The sequence below is a fragment of the Nyctereutes procyonoides genome, unplaced genomic scaffold (genome assembly GCF_905146905.1).
Source record: "Nyctereutes procyonoides isolate TBG_1078 unplaced genomic scaffold, NYPRO_anot_genome, whole genome shotgun sequence".
In the NCBI taxonomy this organism is placed as follows: Eukaryota; Metazoa; Chordata; class Mammalia; order Carnivora; family Canidae; genus Nyctereutes; species Nyctereutes procyonoides.
Window position 1 is genome coordinate 12169540 of NW_026575041.1, and position 22196 is coordinate 12191735.

The 22196-nt window shown below is 36.8% G+C and overlaps 1 protein-coding gene across 11 annotated transcripts in view; it reads right to left on the reverse strand.

Annotated features, from left to right (window-relative positions):
- Positions 1–22196, reverse strand: part of DLG2 (discs large MAGUK scaffold protein 2) — an 885772-nt gene that overhangs the window by 713340 nt on the left and 150236 nt on the right. For 4 of the 11 annotated variants that reach the window (XM_055320442.1, XM_055320440.1, XM_055320438.1 and 1 more), the window contains exon 1: positions 18655–18759. The exons of the other annotated variants lie outside the window; for them this stretch is intronic. In XM_055320442.1, the coding sequence (XP_055176417.1) occupies positions 18655–18759 (105 nt within the window). Of the gene's footprint in view, positions 1–18654; positions 18760–22196 lie in introns of those variants that run through there. 11 annotated transcript variants of the gene reach the window in all.

Here is a 22196-nt window from a genome sequence, read left to right on the forward strand (position 1 = left end):
TAGATGAGAAAATGGAAGCTCAGGGAAAATGAGAGTTTAGATTTAACACTGGCCTTTCTGACCTCAAAACCCATTTTTTCCACAATAAGCTGCTCTATGATCTCAGTATCCAGGTGGCTCATTGCAAGAGTCCTGCAATTATTGAAGATCTCTGGTTAGACAGCATATGAGGCTCAGACAAACCAGAGACCACTCTGGAGGCAAGACGCCTTAAGGTCTTGCATATCAGACACTGAAGGAATCCGGTGATGCCTGACTGTTTATTGGTATTGTCCCAGTCTGTTTTTTAGTTTTGACTTTTTTCTTCTATGCTTTCTAACTGGTTCCCAGGATGATCCAAAATGTTTGTGTCTCATCTTCTTGACCAGACTGAAAGCTTTCCAAGTATCGTACCCAATAGTTGTATTTTCCCCTATTATCTAGTACAGTTTGATCAGTAACTATACATTGATTTTGTTCAATCCATCTTACTTTTGCTTTTCCTTTTATAGATTACATTAATGTGCTCTAGGAATAAATTTTGTACATAAGCTGCTTGTTATATGATGCCATTTATCACTTTCATCTATTTATGTTGCTATTTTCTGTTTCATATTGATTGGTTCTTCTAATCAGACTCTATGTTTAAAAAATGACAAGGATTGTATATTTTCCTAGAATTCTTCATAGCTCTTGGGTGCACCAAAGGAGCTCAGTAAATACTTAGGAATTATTGACAAAATGTAGCTACAAAGTATAGGTGAGAGTATAAAGGAAAGTAATACCTCTTTGTAAGCTTGGGAGAGCATTTCTAGGATAACTCCAAAATCTACTGTCACCAACAAGACTGTGACTACTTTTCCAATATCTGCTGACACCTTCTTTCCTTAACCAGTCTCTATTGCTTAACTGTCCAGCTTTTATGAAATATGCTTATTTCATAACTGTAGGATACAGAGGTTGTGAGGTACATTCTATGTTATTTGGAAAACTCATTGTTTCTTTGTGGTGCTAAAAAAAAATCCAGAAGCCCTCATTAATGCCTGCATCATTTAAAGTCACTAAAAATGCATGAACAAACAGAAGGTATGGAATGTGTGAATACACACATACAGCACATACATCTGACATTGGCAAATCTCTGGCATGATTACCAAGGAGATATCATGGTTGGTTGTTCTGTATCCCACTGTACTGCTGCATCCAGCTCTCTGAAGATCAGATCTCCCATTTCTCTGCTCCAGGACCCTCACAGCCCTTCCCAGTTTTCACAGAAGATTCTTGGAATCTTTATGGTACTCAATGGCACAAAACAGCAGAGAATAAAAATCCCAAGTGGTGACAGAGTGCAATTGAATTCTAAGTATGGCTCATGACAGCTTCTCACCAGTTGTTAATTTCAGATCTCCCCTTGGCTCATCCTGACTTCTGTTTCTTTTCTCACTTTTGAAATCATATGAGTCCATACCAATTTGATCAAGTTTTGTTTTTTTTAAGATTTTATTTATTTATTAATGAGAGACACACACAAAGAGACAGAGACATAGACAGAGGGACAAGCAGGATCCTCTCAGGGAGCCTGATGCTGGACTCGATCCCTAGACCAGGATCACGCCCTGAGCCAAAGGCAGACACTCAACTGCTGAGCCACTCAGGCATCCCCAGTTTGATCAAGTTTTGTTTCAGATTCTTAAAACCAATTCCCTGGCCATTTTGATGGTTCCCTCTAAGCTTTATCTCCAAATGCATAATGCCCTGATGTATACACAGTCTCCTTCCATATTGGGTATTTTGTTTAATTGAATTCCTAAATTAAACTGGTGACTTAGCAGATTCTAGAATCCCACTTTAGTATGCTTATTTCTATTAACTAGTAAAGAGATTTTTAACAAATATGAAAAAAATATATTTTTAAGATTTTGTTTATTTATTCATGAGAGACACACACACAGAGAGGCAGAGACACAGGCAGAGGGAGAAGCAGGATCCTCACAGGGAGCCTGATGCGGGACTCAATCCCCGGACCGGAATCACGCCCTGAGCTGAAAGCAGCTGCTCAACCACTGAGCTACTCAGCATCCCTGAAAAAAATCTTTTAAAAATCAGAAGTTTCAAGGCTTGTCTTTATGCAAATCTGGTCAAGGATTTTTAAAATTATCAACATTTAAGAAAATCAATCTCTTAGGTGGCCCAAACTATGAGACATAAATGGTTTGCATTTATATTACAGTCACTTCTACATAGAGAAAGCCAGTTTACAGTAAGAGGGAAGTATAAAGCTAATTGTAGAGAAGCCAGAAGTAAAAAGAATACTGAAAAATTTAAGTTGTTAGATCAAGTTATTCATGGATGCCAGCTACCTTCCTCTCTTTAAGTTCCATGGGATATCCAAATACCTTTAAATTATATCAGTAACTTTGATTGTGCTAGTAAAAGACAAAGTGCTGCTGCTTACCACCAAGAAAATGTAACTAAAAAGAATCCTACATAATGAATGAAAATTTTCAAAGGTGTTCACGGATTCTGACTGATGTGGTTACTTGATATTTGTTATGTGTTAGATTTGAGAAATACTTCTGACATATACTAGGTCAGCTATAGTCAGGAAGCCTCTTCAAGCAAGGTATAGGCAGGGAAGATACAATAGCCAGTTAGCCAAATATCACAGTCTGGGAAGCTTATGCCCGGCAAGTGTAAGCTAACCAGTGAGAAGGTCACAAGACTGAATCAGGGCCTCTCTCTAAATTTTTAAGAAGCAAAATGGAAAGGAGAGAAACCCACACAGTCAAGGGACCTAAATACAGCAGGAACTGAACAGTAATGCTGATGGGGTCAAGAACTGTGCAGGGATTTTAAAATGACCTGGGACATGCTTGTTGAGAGCAAGGGGCTGTCAAGCCAAATCAATAGAAGGTAAAATATGGCAATAATAACATGTTAGCTGCTTTGGGGGCACTGTATCCTTGGTTTATCTTCTCAGTCTCAAAAGACAAGGCTCCTGACTGGGTAAGAAGTGACACAGGTCCTATAAATGACTTTCATTTATGCTATGACAACTTGAAACAAAATGGAAGCTACTGAACATTTTTAAGCAAGTCCATTTGTGTATATGTATGATTTCACTGAGACAGCCAAAGATCCCCAAATTTCAAGGTAAATATTAGCTGACTTAGGTCAGTTGCTACAAGATTATTACCTGTCTAGCATCACAATTCACACCAACAATTCACACAATTCACACACTGGGCTGAGCCTCAATCAGACCATCTTTGAATTCTAACCAGGGAAGTAGAATATGGGTCTAAAATGAAATATCTGGGGATCCCTGGGTGGCGCAGCGGTTTAGCGCCTGCCTTTGGCCCAGGGCACGATCCTGGAGACCCGGGATTGAATCCCACGTCGGGCTCCTGGTGCATGGAGCCTGCTTCTCCCTCTGCCTATGTCTCTGCCTCTCTCTCTCTCTGTGTGTGACTATCAAAAATTAAAAAATTAAAAAAAAATAAAAATTGAAAAAAAATTGAAAAAATAAATAAAATAAAATGAAATATCTAACATTAGGTCTGAAATGAGATATCTAAACATTAAGTACTGAATTGGTAAGGTAAGGATTGAAATCAGGATAACTTTATTTTGTTTCAGTTTTCCCCCCCAATCCTCCACTATGTTGGTCCATTCTGGAAATGAAAAACGTGATGTGGTTGGGGTGGAGGAGACTTCTGCCTCAAATTCCCACCTCTAGCTCTCTGCTAGAAATAAAACCCTTTCTTCCCTCTCCTTTCTCACAATCTGTCAAGTTGGAGCCCCACATCCTGGGCATTCGCAGGGTCCTACCCCTACTTGAAGGATTTATCAGGAACCTGCAATTGCCCCTGAGCATCATCACTATCTGATTTCTCATAGTATCCTGACTCAGTCATTTATTAGATGACTATTATGTTCCAGAGGCTGTGGTAAGTACTCAAGATGCATCAATGCATTACTTCTCAAAATGCTTTAAGGAAAATGTTTTTGTTCCCATTTTGAAAGACAGAAGAAAAGAAAAGGAGGGGTGGGAGGGAGGCTCAAAGTATCTAAGTCATTTGCCTAAGGTCACAAATCTAAGCGGACCACAACCAGGATTCAAGCCCATGTCTTTCTAGCCCCAGATCTCATGCTCATAATCACCATCTTATCCTTGATTCCCTCTGCTGAAATTTTCCAGGCTAAAATGCAATTGTTTTTCTGTCCTACAAGTTGCTAGTTCCTCTTTCACTGTCTGCAGAAACATTTCTCACCGTACTGACTCAGATTCAATTCACCAATTCTCAGAGGGTTTCCAAGTCCCTTAATCTCTTTCAAACCCCCACTTAAAAATGGGACAACCCTATTTTCCAGTTAACCTATTTCCCAAGAAGGTAGCTGGAGAAATAATGCATGTGAAGCAAAAAGAGTGGTACTCCACAGATGTAAGTTTATATTATTTATCACTGTGGTTATTTTTTGCTTTCCTGGATTTTCTCCTTTTCATATTCTCTAGAAGACCAACCAGGTGCATGCAGTTTGATCCAGTAGAGCTCTGAGTCATCACCAACAGTAGCACCAAGTGGTTCTGGTATGCACCCTGGTTTGCCCTTACCCTACAGTGACATAGCCCCTGCCCTCCCACATGTATACAACTAAGGGCACTGAGGCAGTAACACGAGGGTGGGTGACAATAGCAGGAGTGTCTGAGGCTTAGCTAGGCAAGGTTAACTTACAGGTTAATGACTATGGCCAGATGTCTCAGGGGAACAACTCTGGAGGAAGCAAAGTCGTTGGCTCCTCTGCCTAATACCTAAAGAAATGACAGATACCTACATACCTAGCTAACCCTCAGCCTAGCTCAGAACATTGGGAAAAAAGGGGGCACCTGGTTGGCTTAGTCAGTTGAGTGTCAGATTCTTGATTTTGGCTCAGGTTGTTATCTCCCAGTCTGGGGATGTATCCCCACAAGGACTCCCACTCATCAGGGAGTCTGCCTCCTCTCTCCCCCTAGCCCTCCCACCACAGTTGCTCTTTTCTCTCTCTGAAATAAATAGATAAGTAAATAAATAAACAAACAAAAATCTTTAGGAAAAAAGGACAGAACATTGGGGGGAAAATGGCAGATGCATGTTTGGCCTGAATTCAATTCATCTCTGCCTGCCTGAACTCTCTTAATAATAAAAATAATATTTACTTTACAGGAAACTGCCTCAGTTACCCTGAGGCTAACATGCCCAGGGTCATCCAGCTGGTGATAACAGGGCCAAGAGTCAAACCTAGAAGTCTGGCTCCTACGTGGGTAACTCCTATACAACTGCAAAACATTTGCTTTAATTTGATGTCTCCAGAAATCTGTGCTAGTTAACACAACTTCCATCACTGATCCTTGAAAACCCGCTATTAGTCTATTATCCCTCTGGGTTGAAGTGTTAACGTGCTTGCTTGATCTTCCTTTAAAATACAAGGTAGTGTAATGTTTTGCAGAAAATAGACGGTATCTTAAAGACCTCAGTTAGGCTACGTCAAGTACATCTGTCCTGGGTACAAAAAAGATGGGGTGGCCTGCGAAAAGTGGGGAACCAAGGAGACTTTATTTTCTCTCTAGAATTAATCCCACTTAGAATAGGAGATAAAAGTTGCTTGAACTACTGGATATTAGAACTCTTTGGACTTCCACCCAGCTCCCCTGACACATACCCCTCCACACTTAGTATAAAAGGCAAAAATAAATGACTCACCAAAACTTCAGATCACCACTGAAACCCAAACTGATACTTGCATTATACTGATCTCTAATACCATGCTTTGTAATTTATAGAGTGTGTTTATATATGTTAGCTCATTTAACTTCCACAGAAAGAGGAAAGGAAACTAACATTGATTGAGCAAATACCCACTGTGTGCCAGGCAAATATGATAAGCTTTCACTTCTTTTCTTGTTTACTCCTCACAGATCCCAGAGGGACTGGTGGAATTTCCCTCTGTTTATAGATATGTAAACTGAGGTGTAGAATGGTTCACTGAATTTCCTAATATCAGGCTGCTAGAGAAGAACAAAGCTGGGATTCAAACCCAGGTCCTTTGACTCTAAATCCCTTATTTTTCTCCATTTCTGCTACAAATTCCACTGATTCACACTGAGCATTTACAAACCTGTTTTATTTATGCAAATGCTCTCTGGAGATTGCACAAAAAATGGAGTCATTAGCTCAAATCTCAAAAGTGGTTTAGTCAACGTGCCCCATGCCATATAACCATACATACTAATTCACTGATTCACTTCATGTGGTGCTACTCCTGAAAAGATCCATGTGGATACCATCTGCTCCTTTTTGCTAAGCCACCAAAGAGCTATAATCTCAGCAGTATAGTTATATTTTCACACTTAGATACCAGAATTCTAAGCAAGCTGTCAACTTGGTTCACTAGGCTAAGGTAGGCCTAATTTCTTCTCTAGTTCATAGATCAAGGTCTTGTACACAGTAGAGTGATCAATAAATGGTGTTGTTTCTCTCTTCTCTCTCCTTTCTTTCCATAAAGCCAAGTTTCTCACTACTCCAAGCACACACCTTGCTCATATCTATCATAGGATACTATTTACATTCTTCTTTCTTTTATATCATGAATCAATCATGGTCCCCTCTTCTCTGCCTAACCAAATTTTATCCATCCTTCAAGGACAATCTAAAGCCCTAGACTTTCCATGAAAGTTTCCTTAATCCTGGCTACAGGTCTCAATCTATCTATCCATCCTTTCCCCCCAAATTTTAAAGCATTCACTAGTTGTATTACTTCAGTTCACACCCAATTATAAGTGTTAAAGGAAAGAAATTATGTGAAAGTACTAAACTCTGACATTCTTTATGATTGCTTTTTTCTGTTCTTATACATGTTGATGGCTGATTCATGTGTGATATTTTTATCTCTTTGTTAGAACTGTGATTTTTTTGAAGGCAGGACTCTTATTTCTTTGCCAGCCTCCCCCATCTACACTCCCATTAGTGCTTAATATACAGTGTACTCAAAGATGTTTGTTAATGGGTTTTAAACCTTTGAAACTAGAGCCACAGCAGCAAGACATAGGACTCATCAGAAACCCATAAGGCAACAGATTAGGTAAAATGGGTAGAAAGGGGTAACTCCACCCTGCCCACTGGTGACTACTCTTGTACCACATTGATGGGAGCATCTGGAACTTGTTCTGTACTGCAGACTATACTAGCCTGAAGTATGACATGTAAACTAAGGACAGTTATAAGCAGAAAGACTCTTCTATGCCTATCATATGCTGGTTGTTTATATTTATTCTTTTCTACTTCTTATTACAAGCTAATGAATTACCTGCTATAATTATGCTCATTATATAGATAATGAAAGTGAGGAATGGGCCTGTAATGCAACTTATCCAAGGTCACTACATTAAGAACTAGTGGAGCCAAGTTTGGGTAAATACCCAGTAGTGTGCAGTACCTGGATCATAAGGTAGTTCTATTTTTAACTTTTTGATGTATCCCCATACTATCTTCCACAGTGGCTGCGTCAGTTGACACTCTTACCAACAGTGCATGAGTGTTCTCCTTTCTCCAAGTTCTCATCAACACCAGTTGCTTCTTGTATTTTTCATTTTAGCCATTCTGACAAGTGTGAGGTGATATCTCATTGTAGTTTTAATTTGTATTTCCCTGATGATAATGATGATGAGCATCTTTTCATGTGTATATTGGCCATCTGGATGTCTTCTTTGGAGAAATGTCTGTTCATGTCTTCTGCCCATTTTTAAAATGGATTATTTGTTTTAGGGGGTGTGGAGTTGTATCAGTTCTTTACATATTTTGGATACTAGTCCTTTTTTGGACATGTCATTTGCAAACATTTTCTCCCATCCAGTAAGTTGCCTTTTAGTTTTGTTGATTATTTCTTTCATGGCATAGCAGCGTTTTATTTTGATGTAGTCTGAGTAGTTTATTTTTCCTCCTTGCCTCTGGAGACATATCTAGAAAGAAATTGCTAGGACTGTGTTCTCTTCTCAGATTTTTATGGCTTTATAGGTCTTATATGGATTCATATGGTTTTATAGGTTTTTATCCATTTTGAATTTGTTTTTGTGTATGTTGTAAAAGAATGGTCCAGTTTCATTCTTTTGTATGTGGCTGTCCAGTTTTCCCCAAAGGTCACTCTTGACTCCAAATCCATATGTTTCTTGCATAATACCCCATGTAGAGTGAGGAAAGTAGTTCTGAAATTGTTCCATGCTCTAACTTACATCCAGCTATACATTTCAGAAGTTGGAAAGGCAGAAGGAAGCATATGATTTAATGAAAAGCTAAAGACTCAAAAATCACAAATAAAGCAAAATGGGATCCTAAGAACTTGCTAAATTTTTCAGATGAGTGTGAAGGCCTGTATCAAAAGATTCACCCAAAACTAAACATTCATTTGAAATTTCAAAAAGTTCATATAGTTTTAATATTACTTCATAGCTATCTATTTTTTTTAAATATAAGAATGTTTGAAGTTATTCATAAAGGAGTCAACCTAGTATCCCAGGTAGTTTTTGCATGGCCATCAAATGTCAGGTACTTTATTTCCCTGGAAGCAGCCACAATCCAGTTGAAAGATTATGTCATTGGAATAAAGATGGCTGGACTGGGAATCAGGAAATTGAAGTTTTAGATCCAACAAGTTCAGTAACTCAGGGGAAAAAAAAAAAGCAATTCACTGAGCCTCCCTACTTATTTCTGTATTTCAGGGGTAGAGAGTGAAATGGATGACCTCTAAGAGTCTATGTCTCATCAAGGATTTGAGTTCACTCATCATAAATTTTGTTCTACTGGCAAATAGTAGAAAGAATACTATACAAATCTTCTTTCTGGATAATGATGTTCTCTGCTTTTATCATCCAGATACAAAAAGTTAGAAGATATGATATTAAGAAAGTCATAGTTAAATAAGACAAAAATCAAAATGGAAAAAGATCAATGATATAAAGTGGCTTCTAATGAATTGGCTAAAGGAGGAGGTTCTGTATATCTTAGACAAGGTACCTCAGAATGCATTTATGAACATCTTGCTCTATATTTATAATCTATATTTTGTTTTTCTTGTGAGCCAGTTAATTTTCTGTCCTTAAGACCATGCAATTAGTGGCAAGAATCCCCTCTTATATTAAAAACTCAAAAATATTTGAAGTGAAGTAAAGAAGTATCACCAAACTCTTTTTTCTATCCTTGCTTTTCTCCATTTTCTATGTCTTATTTCCAAAAGGAAGAATTTTCTAAATTCCAGCCTCTGCTTTCATTTCTTCCCCATCAAACATAATTTGATACTAGATCATTCAGTCAAAGTTTAAAAATGTAATAGGCTAAACCACAGAGTAAGTCTTAAAATATTTCATCTTTAGATTTTTTTTTTTTTTTTTGCATGAGAGGAAATGTTAGGGAGAGAGACAAAGAGGATACATAAGTTTGGTTCACTTTTAGTAACCTATAGTGTGCTTGTGTTCATGTTAGATTGGAAGATATTTCAATACTTGCCTCTGAAACATGGCACATGGGCTGGCTGGGTTACAGAAGGCACAAAGTAGATAACACTTTAGATCTATTTCCCTTATTTTAAATTCTGATAACATCTATGTGTCTATCAATCTCCCTTTATCCATTCTGTCTTCAAAATTAATGTTATATTTAGAATTATTTTCACTGGGGAAAACCACAGAATAAAGTAGATAAAAAGAAGAAGTGAATGAAGGCTAGAAAAATAGAAGCTGGCTAGCTACTGCTAGTATTTGCTGATGCCAAAGAATATATTCTGCAGATGTGTTTGTATATTGTCATTGACTGGGCAATGAACTCTTTGTTCCACAGCAAAGAGCCTACAAATCTCTAGGTTCAAAATGCCAACCAGTTCCTAGCCCCACAGCTGCTCTAGCTTCCCAGAGTGGCAATGTCTATGTCACTCTTGGTTTCTCAGCTTTCCAATGGCTCCCGTACCCCCAATTATTCTGCAGAGCAAGGGTTCTGCTTGCCAATTTACCTCCTTCTGGGCTCAGGCTACAGTTGTATATTTCAGAGTAAAGATGGAAGAGTGTTATCTGGTGATGTGGGCTAAAGGGGAGAGAAGGAAACAGTAAAAGAGAAGAATTAAAGTAAGGAAATGAAGGCATAGAGGAGGTTGTTTTATGGTGCAGGGGAACTCTGCCACAAATAGAGAGCAAAATGGTAGTTCTCAGGAATGACTCTCCTGTTTAGTTTCAGACCACTTTGTCCATTGAAACTGTAAACTCAGACATACTAAAACCTTCATTTGTTTTATAAAAGATTTCCTTAACTAACTGGAAAGTGATGATAACTTCCTTATGAATATAATGTTTGCAACCTTACATTTTATGACACCCCTTTGCCCACTCTATCTCAACAAAAACATTCATGTGGTATGTTTTTATGTTATAGGATGAGCACCTCTTAGTTTTGCACTTGGAGTCAGCAGATAATGGGTCTCTAGGACTGGTTGATTACTGTAGAACTTGGTCAGGTCACTTGACTCTCTAAATTATTTCTAAGGCTACATCCAGCTATAAATAAGGATTGGATAACTCCTGATTTTAATAGTAAACTAATTTTAATATCATAAAAATAGTAATAAGAGGAATTTAAGATTTGGGTCATCTGACTGAGATTTAAGAATCTTCCCCTCACCTATATTATGATTTTAGCCTTGTTTAAACTGTCAAATTTTCCATTCATATAAAAATAGAGATATAAATTATTATTTATCAACTTACTGTGCTTCTTTGAGAAGAAAATGGGATCATATATATAAAAACCCTATATAATATGTAAGAGGATGCACTAGGATAACATTAAAAATTAGCAACGTTAATAATGACAACCCTTCCTGGGCTCTTTCTTTGGTAAGATATTGTGCTAAAGGTGTAACATTATCTCATTTAAACCACAAACACCCCCCCCAAAAAAAAGATCTATATAAAACCTAATTTTACAGAGAATAAACTGAGGTCTAGAAAAGTTAAGCAAGGATTCCGACCCAGATTTTTCAAAGTAGCTTAAAACTCTGAATTTGAGCAGAAGTACGCTGGATTGAGTTTGTAGTTCTACTAGGTTACATTTTACTCCTTAACCACTTCTGATTCCAGCCACTTCAACTCTTTCAAGTTTAATTTTCTTGTAATACAGAGATATTAAAACCTATATTGTATAGCTTGCTAAGTTATAAAGGTAAAGAATATAATTTTTTAATTTTTATAAATTTATTTTTTATTGGTGTTCAATTTGCCAACATATAGAATAACACCCAGTGCTCATCCCGTCAAGTGCCCACCTCAGTGCCCAGCACCCAGTCACTCCCACCCCCCACCCACCTCTCCTTCTACCACCCCTAGTTCGTTTGCCAGAGTTAGGAGTCTTTCATGTTCTGTCTCCCTTTCTGATATTTCCCACTCATTTTATCTCCTTTTCCCTTTATTCTCTTTCACTATTTTTTATATTCCCCAAATGAATGAGACCATATAATGTTTGTCCTTCTCTGATTGACTTATTTCACTCAGCATAATACCCTCCAGTTCCATCCACATCGAAGCAAATGGTGGGTGTTTGTCGTTTCTAATGGCTGAGTAATATTCCATTGTATACATAGACCACATCTTCTGATAAAGAATATAATTTATGCTGCTTTGAAAACTGTAAGATAAAGCAATATAAAGAAGATAGGTAGTAGTAGCAGTGTAGAAAAGCAGTCTATTTTCAAGATAAAAATTAGAAACTCCATTGTTGGTAAGCATCTCCCTGCTAAATAAAAATATCTAAATGAAGTTTAAACAAGTACAACATATCTAGTATTAGCTCATTAATTTTTTTAAGGATTTGATATGTTCATGTTTTAATTTCATTTTGCTATTTGGAGGAGGACTGATATTATTAGCTCTGAACAACTGCCTATTTTTCTATTCTGTAACAATAATATTTTGGGGCCTCTTTTTGCAAATTTTGGAGTGGGTAGGGAAGGTGGGAGTGGCAGAGAATGGGCTTTACTCTGTTGTACAGTAACATATATCTGCACTGATACCCACTGTGATGAGTCAACATAAACATTGTACAATGAGCAATAATGGGATAAAGAGAAAGCATCCTGCACCTGGCATTAATTTTTCATGGACTCAAGATGCCTATGCACAGGAATCACAAGACCAGTAGTCAAAGAAAATGCAAATTGCACAAGAGAGGAAGATAAAAAATATAGCAAATTCTTGCCCTTTTTGAAAAACAAAAGTGACAATCCCATTCCATTTTACCAGAAATCTGCAAATGTTCATGCAGTCCCTGGCTGTTGCAATTATTCAGGTCGCTTCTGATGTAGTTATTTCCCCCCTCCTTAGGTTGGATATCTCTATAGATTAAGTGTCATCTTTGTTCCTTTACTAATAGGAATTCCATTAATAGCCTTGTTCATATTCTCCAGGAGGAAATAGACTAAAAACTGGGGTATTACTAGACAGAAGTGCAAAGTGAGGCTAAGAGGAATGAAACAGAAAAATGAATCGGACATGATTGAGGATGATGAGTCAAGTAATATTTAGAATCCAGAAAGGACAAAACATACTTGGAACACCATGAACTAGGACTGAAACTCATAGTTGAGCAAATCCTATTTAGAGCTGACCTAAGCTTACAATGGCTCAAAGTCAACATCCAGGGACTAGAGGCAGGGACTCCGGAAGTGATACTGAGGCTGAGGAGACAGGCTTTAAGGAGGTATTTCAGACAAAAATGATTATTCCCTCATTATCATCCCATTGTTGCCTATGTTTTCACATTTTAAGTATTAATCAGGGCATGCAGATAGTTTTTTGTTTTGTTTTGTTTTTTGTTTGTTCGTTTTTAGCAAACATCATATTTAAGGTACTATACTTGAAACTGCAGAAAATGGGAAGAACAAGCACATGGTTTTGCCCTGTAAGGAGTTTATGGTAGCATACAAAATTAAGAGAAATCCCTCAAATTTTTGTAATACAAAGCCACAAAATATCATAAGAGAAATAGAGGCAAAGTCCCATGCTGGGTTCAAAAGAGAAAGGCAAGTAGGATTAGGGTGAGAAGGCCTGAGTTCTTTCATGGTTTTACTAATCTGTATGATATTAAACAAGGTACCTGACCCTACTGATCTAAAATGCAGATGATAATATGCGGCCAGTTTTAGGTTGGCATTGTGATGATTAAATAAGAAAAAAATAGATTAAAGCAGAGTGTGAGCATGTTCTCTACTCATATTTTTCTTAAGTGAGTGTTAATCAGGTTGAAATAATGAGGGAGACATCATCTGGTTATGAGGTGTGAGAGAAGTCTTGGGGAAGGTGATGTGAGTTAATTATTGAATGACAGAACCTCATCTTTCAAGCCCAGTATATTCAGCTGATTTATTTGCCTTCTCTCTGGCTCTTGTCTGCTCTTTCTTGTAGGGCTAGTTCCTATCCCTGGACCACTTACACACTAACTGGCCCCTGTCTTAGTAAAGATTTTCTGGCTGCAGAAACTAAAAAGTCACTTATAGTAGTTTAAGCAAAATCTGAACTCTCATGTTGAAAGGGCAGGAAGCACAGCAGATTAACCATCTGATAAATAGGAATTAAGGACTGGGAATTCTGAGAGACCCAGGAAGCCACAGTCGCATCTGCCAGTCTCTCACTGTTCCTGTCAGCTCATCTCTTTCAGTATCTTTTTTAGGGACCATGTGGTTTCTCGTGTCCTTTTCTCTTTCTACATTTCTTTCATACCTGTACTTAAGCTATTTCTGTTTCATATGCCCTCACTTCCAGGCACAGACTGGTGTTGTAACCTGTAGGCCAGGCCATATGTAGTAAGGGTAATGAAGCCAGGTGTCTGGAAGACATCTTGTTTTCCACTGAAGATTCTCTTCAAAAGCTCCAGTGCCTTACTCTGAGCCTGAATTATTCAGTGATTTTCTTCTGATTGATCTGCAGGATTCCTGACTTTAAATGAATGATCCAACTCTTATCCTTGTTGTTCCTGACCTTCTTCCCTGGTGCTCAAAGAGGAAGATCAGGACTTGGGGAAAGTTGATAATTAGTTCTGATTCCACACTGCTTTTCTATGCCTCAGTTCCTTTGTGCCTATTGTTTCACCTTTCTTATCTCCTTCACTTATTTTAAAACCATCTCAAGACTTCTCTTTTCAATCTTCCTGCATCATCTTTCAACTCCAATCAGAGCAGATTGATCACTCTCATCTTCCTGCATCTTCAGTGGCTTGTTCATTCCTTGATTGCTGCTTCTACTACAATGTGTTGCAACTGGTTCAGTCTTAGTGTCTTCTCCTTATCTAGTGAACCCGTTAAGAAATAAGTTCTGGAGTCTCATATCTAGTTTCAAGTTCTGGTCTTTACATTTATTAGCTATGTGATCATGGGAAAGTCACTTAACCTCTGTAAACTTTGTAAAATGGAGAGGATAGTGCCTGCACTAGAGAACTGTTGGTAGAATTGGGTGAAATAAAGTGTGAAGTGCTTAGAAGAGTACACAACATAAAAGAGGTGTTCAATAAATACTGTCACTTTTAATACTACGAGTGTCAAGCCCAGGATGTATCAGACAGGATGTACTAATTGTTTGCTAGGGAAATTAACAGGTATTTTAGAACTACAAAATGTTTGGGAAAGAATATTTTATTCCATTTGTCTTGTTTGTACAGGCTTTGCAAAAATATCTACAGTTGCTATACTATGAGAATAGATGTGTATCTGGGTATGCATGTGTGCAATACAGAATTGCAACTCTGAGAAATGAACAACTCTCACAGGATGGCATCAAAGTGTGCAATACAGATACATATGTAATTGCTTATTTATGTTTGTCTTCTCCCCTAGAATGTAAATGCCCTCAGGACAGGTTTAAGTTTGTCCTATTTATTGGTACATGCTCAGTCATATTACACAATTTTTCTGATACATAAAAAGTAGTTAAAATAAATATTGGTTCAATAAATGAGCAGATGGAAAAATGGACCACTTTTATGCAATTGGTAAGTACCTTTATGGTTCCCTCCATTTGAAGGCCCTCTTCCTCCATCATCACTGCCATCACTGCATGCCAATATTTTATCTAACCTTTAAAATCTAGCTGATAACCTTTCTGCGAAACTCTCACCTTTACTTAATTTTTATGGTAATTCAGGAGTACTTAGGGCACTCAACACTTAATTTCTAGTGTTAGAGTCATCTGTGTATCTGTTTGAAAAAATTCCTCATGAGCAGAATTGACGTAGGTTTCACCTGGTTCATCTGAGTATTTCTCCCAATGCTCAGCAAGCTGCATGGCATTCACTTAAGACAGAATTAAAACTGCAGCAGCAGAAGGAAAATCAACTTTGTTCATTGCAGCAAGAAATAGTGCGGTGCTACTTGGGCAAGGGGTAATGAAGTGTCTCTTCCAAAAGAAACAAAAGCGATGACCAAAAGTGATGGTGTCATAAAAGTTTAAGTGTACCTGCAGGTCCTTATCCTGTGCTTGTACTATGCCTAGAACATAGGAGGAGCTCAATAAAAGATGAGTGAAGTGAAGGAACTAATACTGAAGAGAAACACCGGTCAGTCTCTATGAAAAGAACTACTGATTTGGTAGTTTTTACAAGCATATCCATTCACTTGAATAATAAAACAGCAAAACTTTTGATTTGCCTGGACCCCAAAGATACTAAATGTCTAGAAAGATGTACTTACAGTTCCAATGGTGGAACCAATTTACAGGATTCAAGAGAGAGCTTTTTATTCTTCATCCATCCAATAAATATTTACAATTTATTTTGGCTGGCACTTATGCTAAAGATATGGGAAATTCTGTGTTCCTGTTTTATACTCAGGGTTCTTGGGTCAAATAGATGAATTTGCTTGAGATTCCAGATTTGATGTCCACCTCATCATTATAAGGCATGATCTGTTATATGAAGTCAAATACTGGACCACTGAAAGATTTCATGGACTGGCTTTCTTGTTTGTAAAGATTATTTGAGACAGTTACATTCTCCTGGTATCAGCTGCTTTAAGTTCCCTCTCACCAAGATAAACTTTAGGCTGTATAGCTAGATTCTCTGACATTGATTGTATTATGACTTGAGATTTTATGTCAAGTTTATTGTTATCACAGAAGAACACTGACTAAAAAACTCTTTGTCGTCTATAGCGTATTGCTTGTGTGAGACATGGTCTAAACCATGTAGGTAGCTCTGCATTCTAATGATGTGTTAGAAATACACACTTATAGGAGATATACAAACATTTACCTGCTCATGAAATTTTCAGGTCAGGTTTCCTAAGATAGCTACATAATATATGTCTACATTTCCTATGCATTATCTATTTTTAGTATTTTATTTTAAAAGAGAACCAGGTTAATTTTAAAGGTGGCAATTGATTAAATCAATATATTTTGCCATTTCCTCAATAGGGAAAATATATGTATCTTTAGAATTTATTTGTATACCTCAAAAAATGCAGGGTAGCATTAGGCAAGTATATCATACATCCACTTATGTATATGTGTGTGTAAATATGCATGTGTGTGAGTATATGAATTACATTATTGCTGGGTTTAAAAAAGTATGAATTAGTATTCTTCTTCTGAGATCTAAATTATATCTTCTGACAAAAAAATAAACTGAGGCTCAATTTAAACAGATTTATCTCTGATAGTAATATTTTAATAATAGCTATCATTTCTAAAGGCAGTCTTCAAAAATTGTGATGATATAATGATATATTTAATGCAAGACTTGGAAAAAAATGATAAGATTTGAGAGATTGACAAACTCCTAATATCTTTTAAACAGATTTAGAGCAGTCAAAATGAGACAAACCTGAATAAAACTGTGCATGTATGCAGTAGAGGGAATTGGGAACAGACACAAGAATGGAAGAAAGAGTGGCCCGTGGACTATGGGAATTGAATCCAAGGCTATTTCTTTTCCTCATAAGACTCTATCCCCTGCATTAACACATTTCTGCTCCCTCCATCATCCCATTGCAATGCTTTAGTCAAGGTTTATTGTTTTCTCCAGATGGATTTAAATAGAAATAATTTTATTAGGTCAGTATAGACAAAGCTGTTAATGAAAACTGCCAAGATGCTAGAACTGGAGATTTGTTATTTGATTTCATTTCTCAAGTGCTCACCAAGCACCCCTTGTTGTGCTAGGCACTATGCTAGACCCTGGGGATATATGCATCCTATATGTAGGGAGTTTAAGACAGGAAAATAAGAAAACAAGTGTTAGTTTTTTCCTTCAACTTACTTTCCTTTTCTCTTTCACTCCAAGAAGTTACAATATAAGAGAGAAAAAAAAAAACACTTGTAACAAGATATGTTAGGTGATAAATTGGAGGAGGTGCATGCAAGGAACCTAAAAGGGAGAAAAGAACTGCCTGCCTAAAAAAATTGCTCCACAATTAGGTGATACTGGCTTCACAAAGAATATCATAGTCTCGTTGATAAAACAAAGGACGAACAGTTTAATAAAGACAAGAGGAGCAAACTATGCACATCCAATTACAGTTCAATGTAGAATCATTATAACATAATCTGATTTAGAGAGCTTTTCATCATTAGTTTTTAAATTCCTTGCAAAAAATAATATTTTATGTCTTTAACATCAAGACAATTTACAGAGATCCAACTAGAAAATAGTACTCCATGAGAAGAACTTTAAATGTAGCACAGCCTTTGAAACACTTAGGTGATTCCCAAGTTATAGAGAAAAATATAATGGGACCTAACTTGCATCAGTTGAAAAAAACTTGAACTTCAAAGTTTATTCCCACTATGGATAGAGGTATGTCTCTCGAGTTTCTATGTCAGAAATAATGTTTTACTTGAGAGATTCCAAATAATTATTAACAGAGACTAATTGTTGAGAGTGCCCCTTATTTCTTAATTCCTTTATTCTTAATCCTTAAAAAGATCTAATTAAAGAATCAAATATTTTAAAACTCTTTTTCCAAGTCCCATTTACCTAATCTCAGCCACTCTAATGTAGCTAGCTTGGTTCCTCTGGCTAAATAATTATAAGCACAAACATTATTTCTGCAATGTGTAACACAATGACATTGACTTATTAATTTATTTTACATATGTATACATTTCTACCAGCTATATTTACAAATTTCTAAATAGTGCATCATTGCTTTATGAAAGGAATAGTCATGCTTTTCAAGAGAGATTTTATGGTGGATTTTACTTGGATAAGCAACCAAAATATAAGAACTAACTTTGGATTCTTGATCTATATATCAAGCCACTCTAAGGAATTCTGAGGGAATCAACCAAAAAATACATACTGTAAGTTGCATCAAATACTGATACGAGAAATATCCATCTTGTTTCCTCTCTTTAGTACAGGTTACTTTTAGAAACTACTTTCTTTAGGGGGATGAGTTTGCTTGCACCACTCTTTACTCTTTCTCATTGATCAATGTCTGCCTGTATTAAGAATTCAGACTTCATAGGGAGAAAGAGAGATATATTTATTCCACATAAGGGCTACAGAGAAGATACCACATCTTTAAATGCATATAACACATGCCATTTATCTACAGCTATAAAAGGAAAAAGAAAAAAAAATCTTTAGGAAAATAAAAGGAAATTTTCCTTACCGGAATGAATGCATGTTGCATAGCTTGCTCACATTGTTTTAAGGAGGCAATAGTATCCCACAAAAGCTGATAATTTTCAGCCCGGGAAGCACTTGGCCGTTGCATAGCGAAAGCTAGTAACACTCAAACTGAGCTCAAAGAACCCAGTTGAAGAAGGAAAAAACCCTGCAGATCTGTTACATAAACTTCTTAATTAGATCTGCTACACAAACTGCTATCTTAAGACTTTAAAAAAAAAAGTTAATCAGAACATTTCTTTTGGGGGATAACTGGGCATGACTTGAACAGAGACAGATGTTTTCATTGGGAAGGATTTTCGTTCCCACACTTGTGAAAAGCAATCCCATCAATGTTCCCCTGTCTTCACACGGGTCTGGCGAAACTGCACATACCATAAGTGTGTGGGGGGAAAGAAGTAGGAGGGAGAGATGTGAAAAAATATTTCTACCAGAAGATTTGGGTGGCAGGCCATGAAGGTAGAATTTGAGTAGCTTGTGAAAAGTAGTAAAATTGATGGGAGTGGGTTACATACACACATATATGTACGTGTGCAGGTGTCTACACTTGTCTTCTGTGTGAGAAATACAATTATATACATTCATTCTCACAGTGTTATTTAATACGTCTAACTCTTCTCACTTTAGATCTAGACATGACATTTCCATCTACAAAGTATTACTACCTTTATTACCTACAGAGTTGTATATCTGAAGTATCCCTAAAGACTAACCAGAAGTTTCTGAAGTATAAAAATGCAGTCACTTATTTATCTTAAAATTTAAAAGTATTTAGAGGATCTTTCTATTGCTTTATGTATTGGAGAAAAGTCACATTTATATGTCATTTTAAGTAGAATTTTCATAATTAATGCCAGGAGAATTAGCCTCTAAATAGTCTTGGGACCAGAGAGTGGTCTGCACAGAACAGGAACATGTTAATTCCAAAGAAATTGGTTACACACTTTAACAACAAAAAAGGCTAGTATAAAGCACCAAATAAAATCTGAATAACAGAATATAGTGACATTCTGAATGTTTCTTCACCTAAGACAGAAGTCCTCAAAGTGAAGTAAAGCTGTACTAGACCCCCATAGTGTCTGTGGGATTGTTGAGTTGGGGGTAGTGCATCTTGAAAAAAGATGCTGAGCACTCAGAAATTCCAAAGGAATCTATACTCTCAGAGCTAGTTACATAGCCAACAAGGAGAACATTTATTCAACCATTTCTAGTGGTAAGGGGTAAACTGAGGGCAATATGTAATATAAAAAAATAAGCTGTGCTTTTAATTGACCTAGAAAATCTAAGGAGCACAAAACAAGGTACAAGTTGTAGGAAATAGTTTGATGACATAAATGAAGGATTTTTACTGGATTATTTTTAGAAGAGCTGCATGATTTGGGTTACCTAGTTTTTCTGCATTTAAGTCTTGGCAATGGCAGATTAGTTCATGATGATGACCTTGTGGTATGAAAATCTCAAAGGCTGAAACTTTTCCTCTTATCTCAATTATTTTCCACTTTTTTTTTGAAAGAATTGGAAGTAGAATAGATCTTCCAAAATTTCTACCTGGGTAATTCATAGGAAGGTTATTTTTCCTTAATATCTCATGAGTATACAACATAAGGCTATTGCCATTAGTTTGTTTTTCAATATCAATTCAACCAACCTTCTCTTTTTCTCATTCATGGTGTTCTTCTGTTCAGCTCACACCCACAGTCCCTCCTCTGCCTTCATTCCTGCCCTTATACTCTCCCATCTGCCCCAGCCACATGCTTCTTCCTCATACACTGTCGACCAGCCAGCCCACAACTTCTAGAAGATATTCCTTTACTAGTAAATGTTCCATATTTCTTAAACAACAGGAAAATAAAAAAGTTGTTTTGTAAGTTATCCTCCAAAATTCCAGCCAATCCTTTCTGAATCCCTTGGACAAATATTCACCATTATTTCAGCCCCCAGCTGTATCTTCTGTCCCACCTTGCACTTCTCCTACCTCTTGTTCGTTAGGTCCCTTCATTCTTTTATTTAAGCAGCATGTCCTAAACAATCCTTATTTCCTTAATTTTTAGGAAAAGGGTAGATAATCTGCAGTCCACATGTAGAAACTCTTCATAAAAAATGATCTTTGAATCACTCATTCATTCTTTGATACAATAAACATATCAAGCATCTCGTGCATTATATTTTTTTGATTGTACTATGGACACATGAATATATCACATGCTGAATCGTCTTTAAGAAGCTTAAAATCTAATTGAAGGGATGATACATGACACGAATAACAAAAAGCCAAGTTGAAAAATGGTTAGTGCCATAAAAGAGGTAGCAGAAACTACTCACAAAACAATGAAAAAGAAAAAAAAAATCCACTGGGGAAATTAGGGCAGCCTCATGGAAGATTTAGCACTTTGCCAGAGCTTGAAGTTAGGGTAAAATTTGGACAAACGGAGATAGATGGGGGACATTCCTAAGGAAGGAAAATAGAACAAAAGCAGAGTGGGAAATTAGAGTCCATTACTGGTTGGTTTGGAAGGAACATGACACTAAGAGAGCTTAATAGTAAGATTTATACTGGAGCTGAAGCTACTCTTAAATGCAAACTCAGTCACTTCCTATTCCTAATGCTAACCAATCTTAGCTCTAACCAATTTTTAGATGGTCAATGTGCGTATATTCAGTGAAACTCTTTTTTTAAAGATTTTATTTATTTATTCAGGAGAGATACACAGAGAGAGGCAGAGACATGGGCAGAAGGAGAAGCAGGCTCCATGCAGGAAGCCTGATGCGGCACTCGATCCCAGGACTCCGGGATCCCATCCTGAGCCAAAGGCAGACGCTCAACTGCTGAGCCACTCAGGTGTCCCATATTCGGTGAAACTCTTTTTAAACTTCATGAGGTGGTAAATTCCATATATTTGTTACCCAATTTTTAAGTAGGTGCACTGGTATACTTTGAGGCTTTAGATGGTTCAATTATCTAGGTCATATTACTTACTTAATGATTTAATTTTTATTAAGCGCATATTACATGTTTTATACTCATGCTCGATAACTGTTGTAAGTTCTACAATCTATTTCTTTCTATGTTCAAGTGAAGTACACCATGAATCTCACCTGATCAAATATTTGACTTAGCTCAACTTGGCTCAGATTAGCAAACATTTATTGAGCTCTACTATGTGCTCAGCACTGTGCTGGAAACAGAGTGTAAAGATAAATATATTTCAAGCCTCTGTTTCTTTTTAATGACTCTTCAATGTACATTTGTTCCTGGCTGTAAAGTAGAGTTTATGTATTTTCATCCTGTTAGCAAAATACCTGATATCTAATGGCTGCCCATTTTTCCTTTAAACATAGTTATTAGGCTATATATCCATCATATCTAAATATATCACCATGTTTTAAATTAGATTACGGGCCTTAGGATGTCTGAAAGTACTTTTTGTATAATGGTATTACCATACCCAGACAAGTCTTCATTTGAATGCTTTCTGTTGGTGATTGGTTTAAATATAACTTCATGACAATTGTACTTCCAGTAAA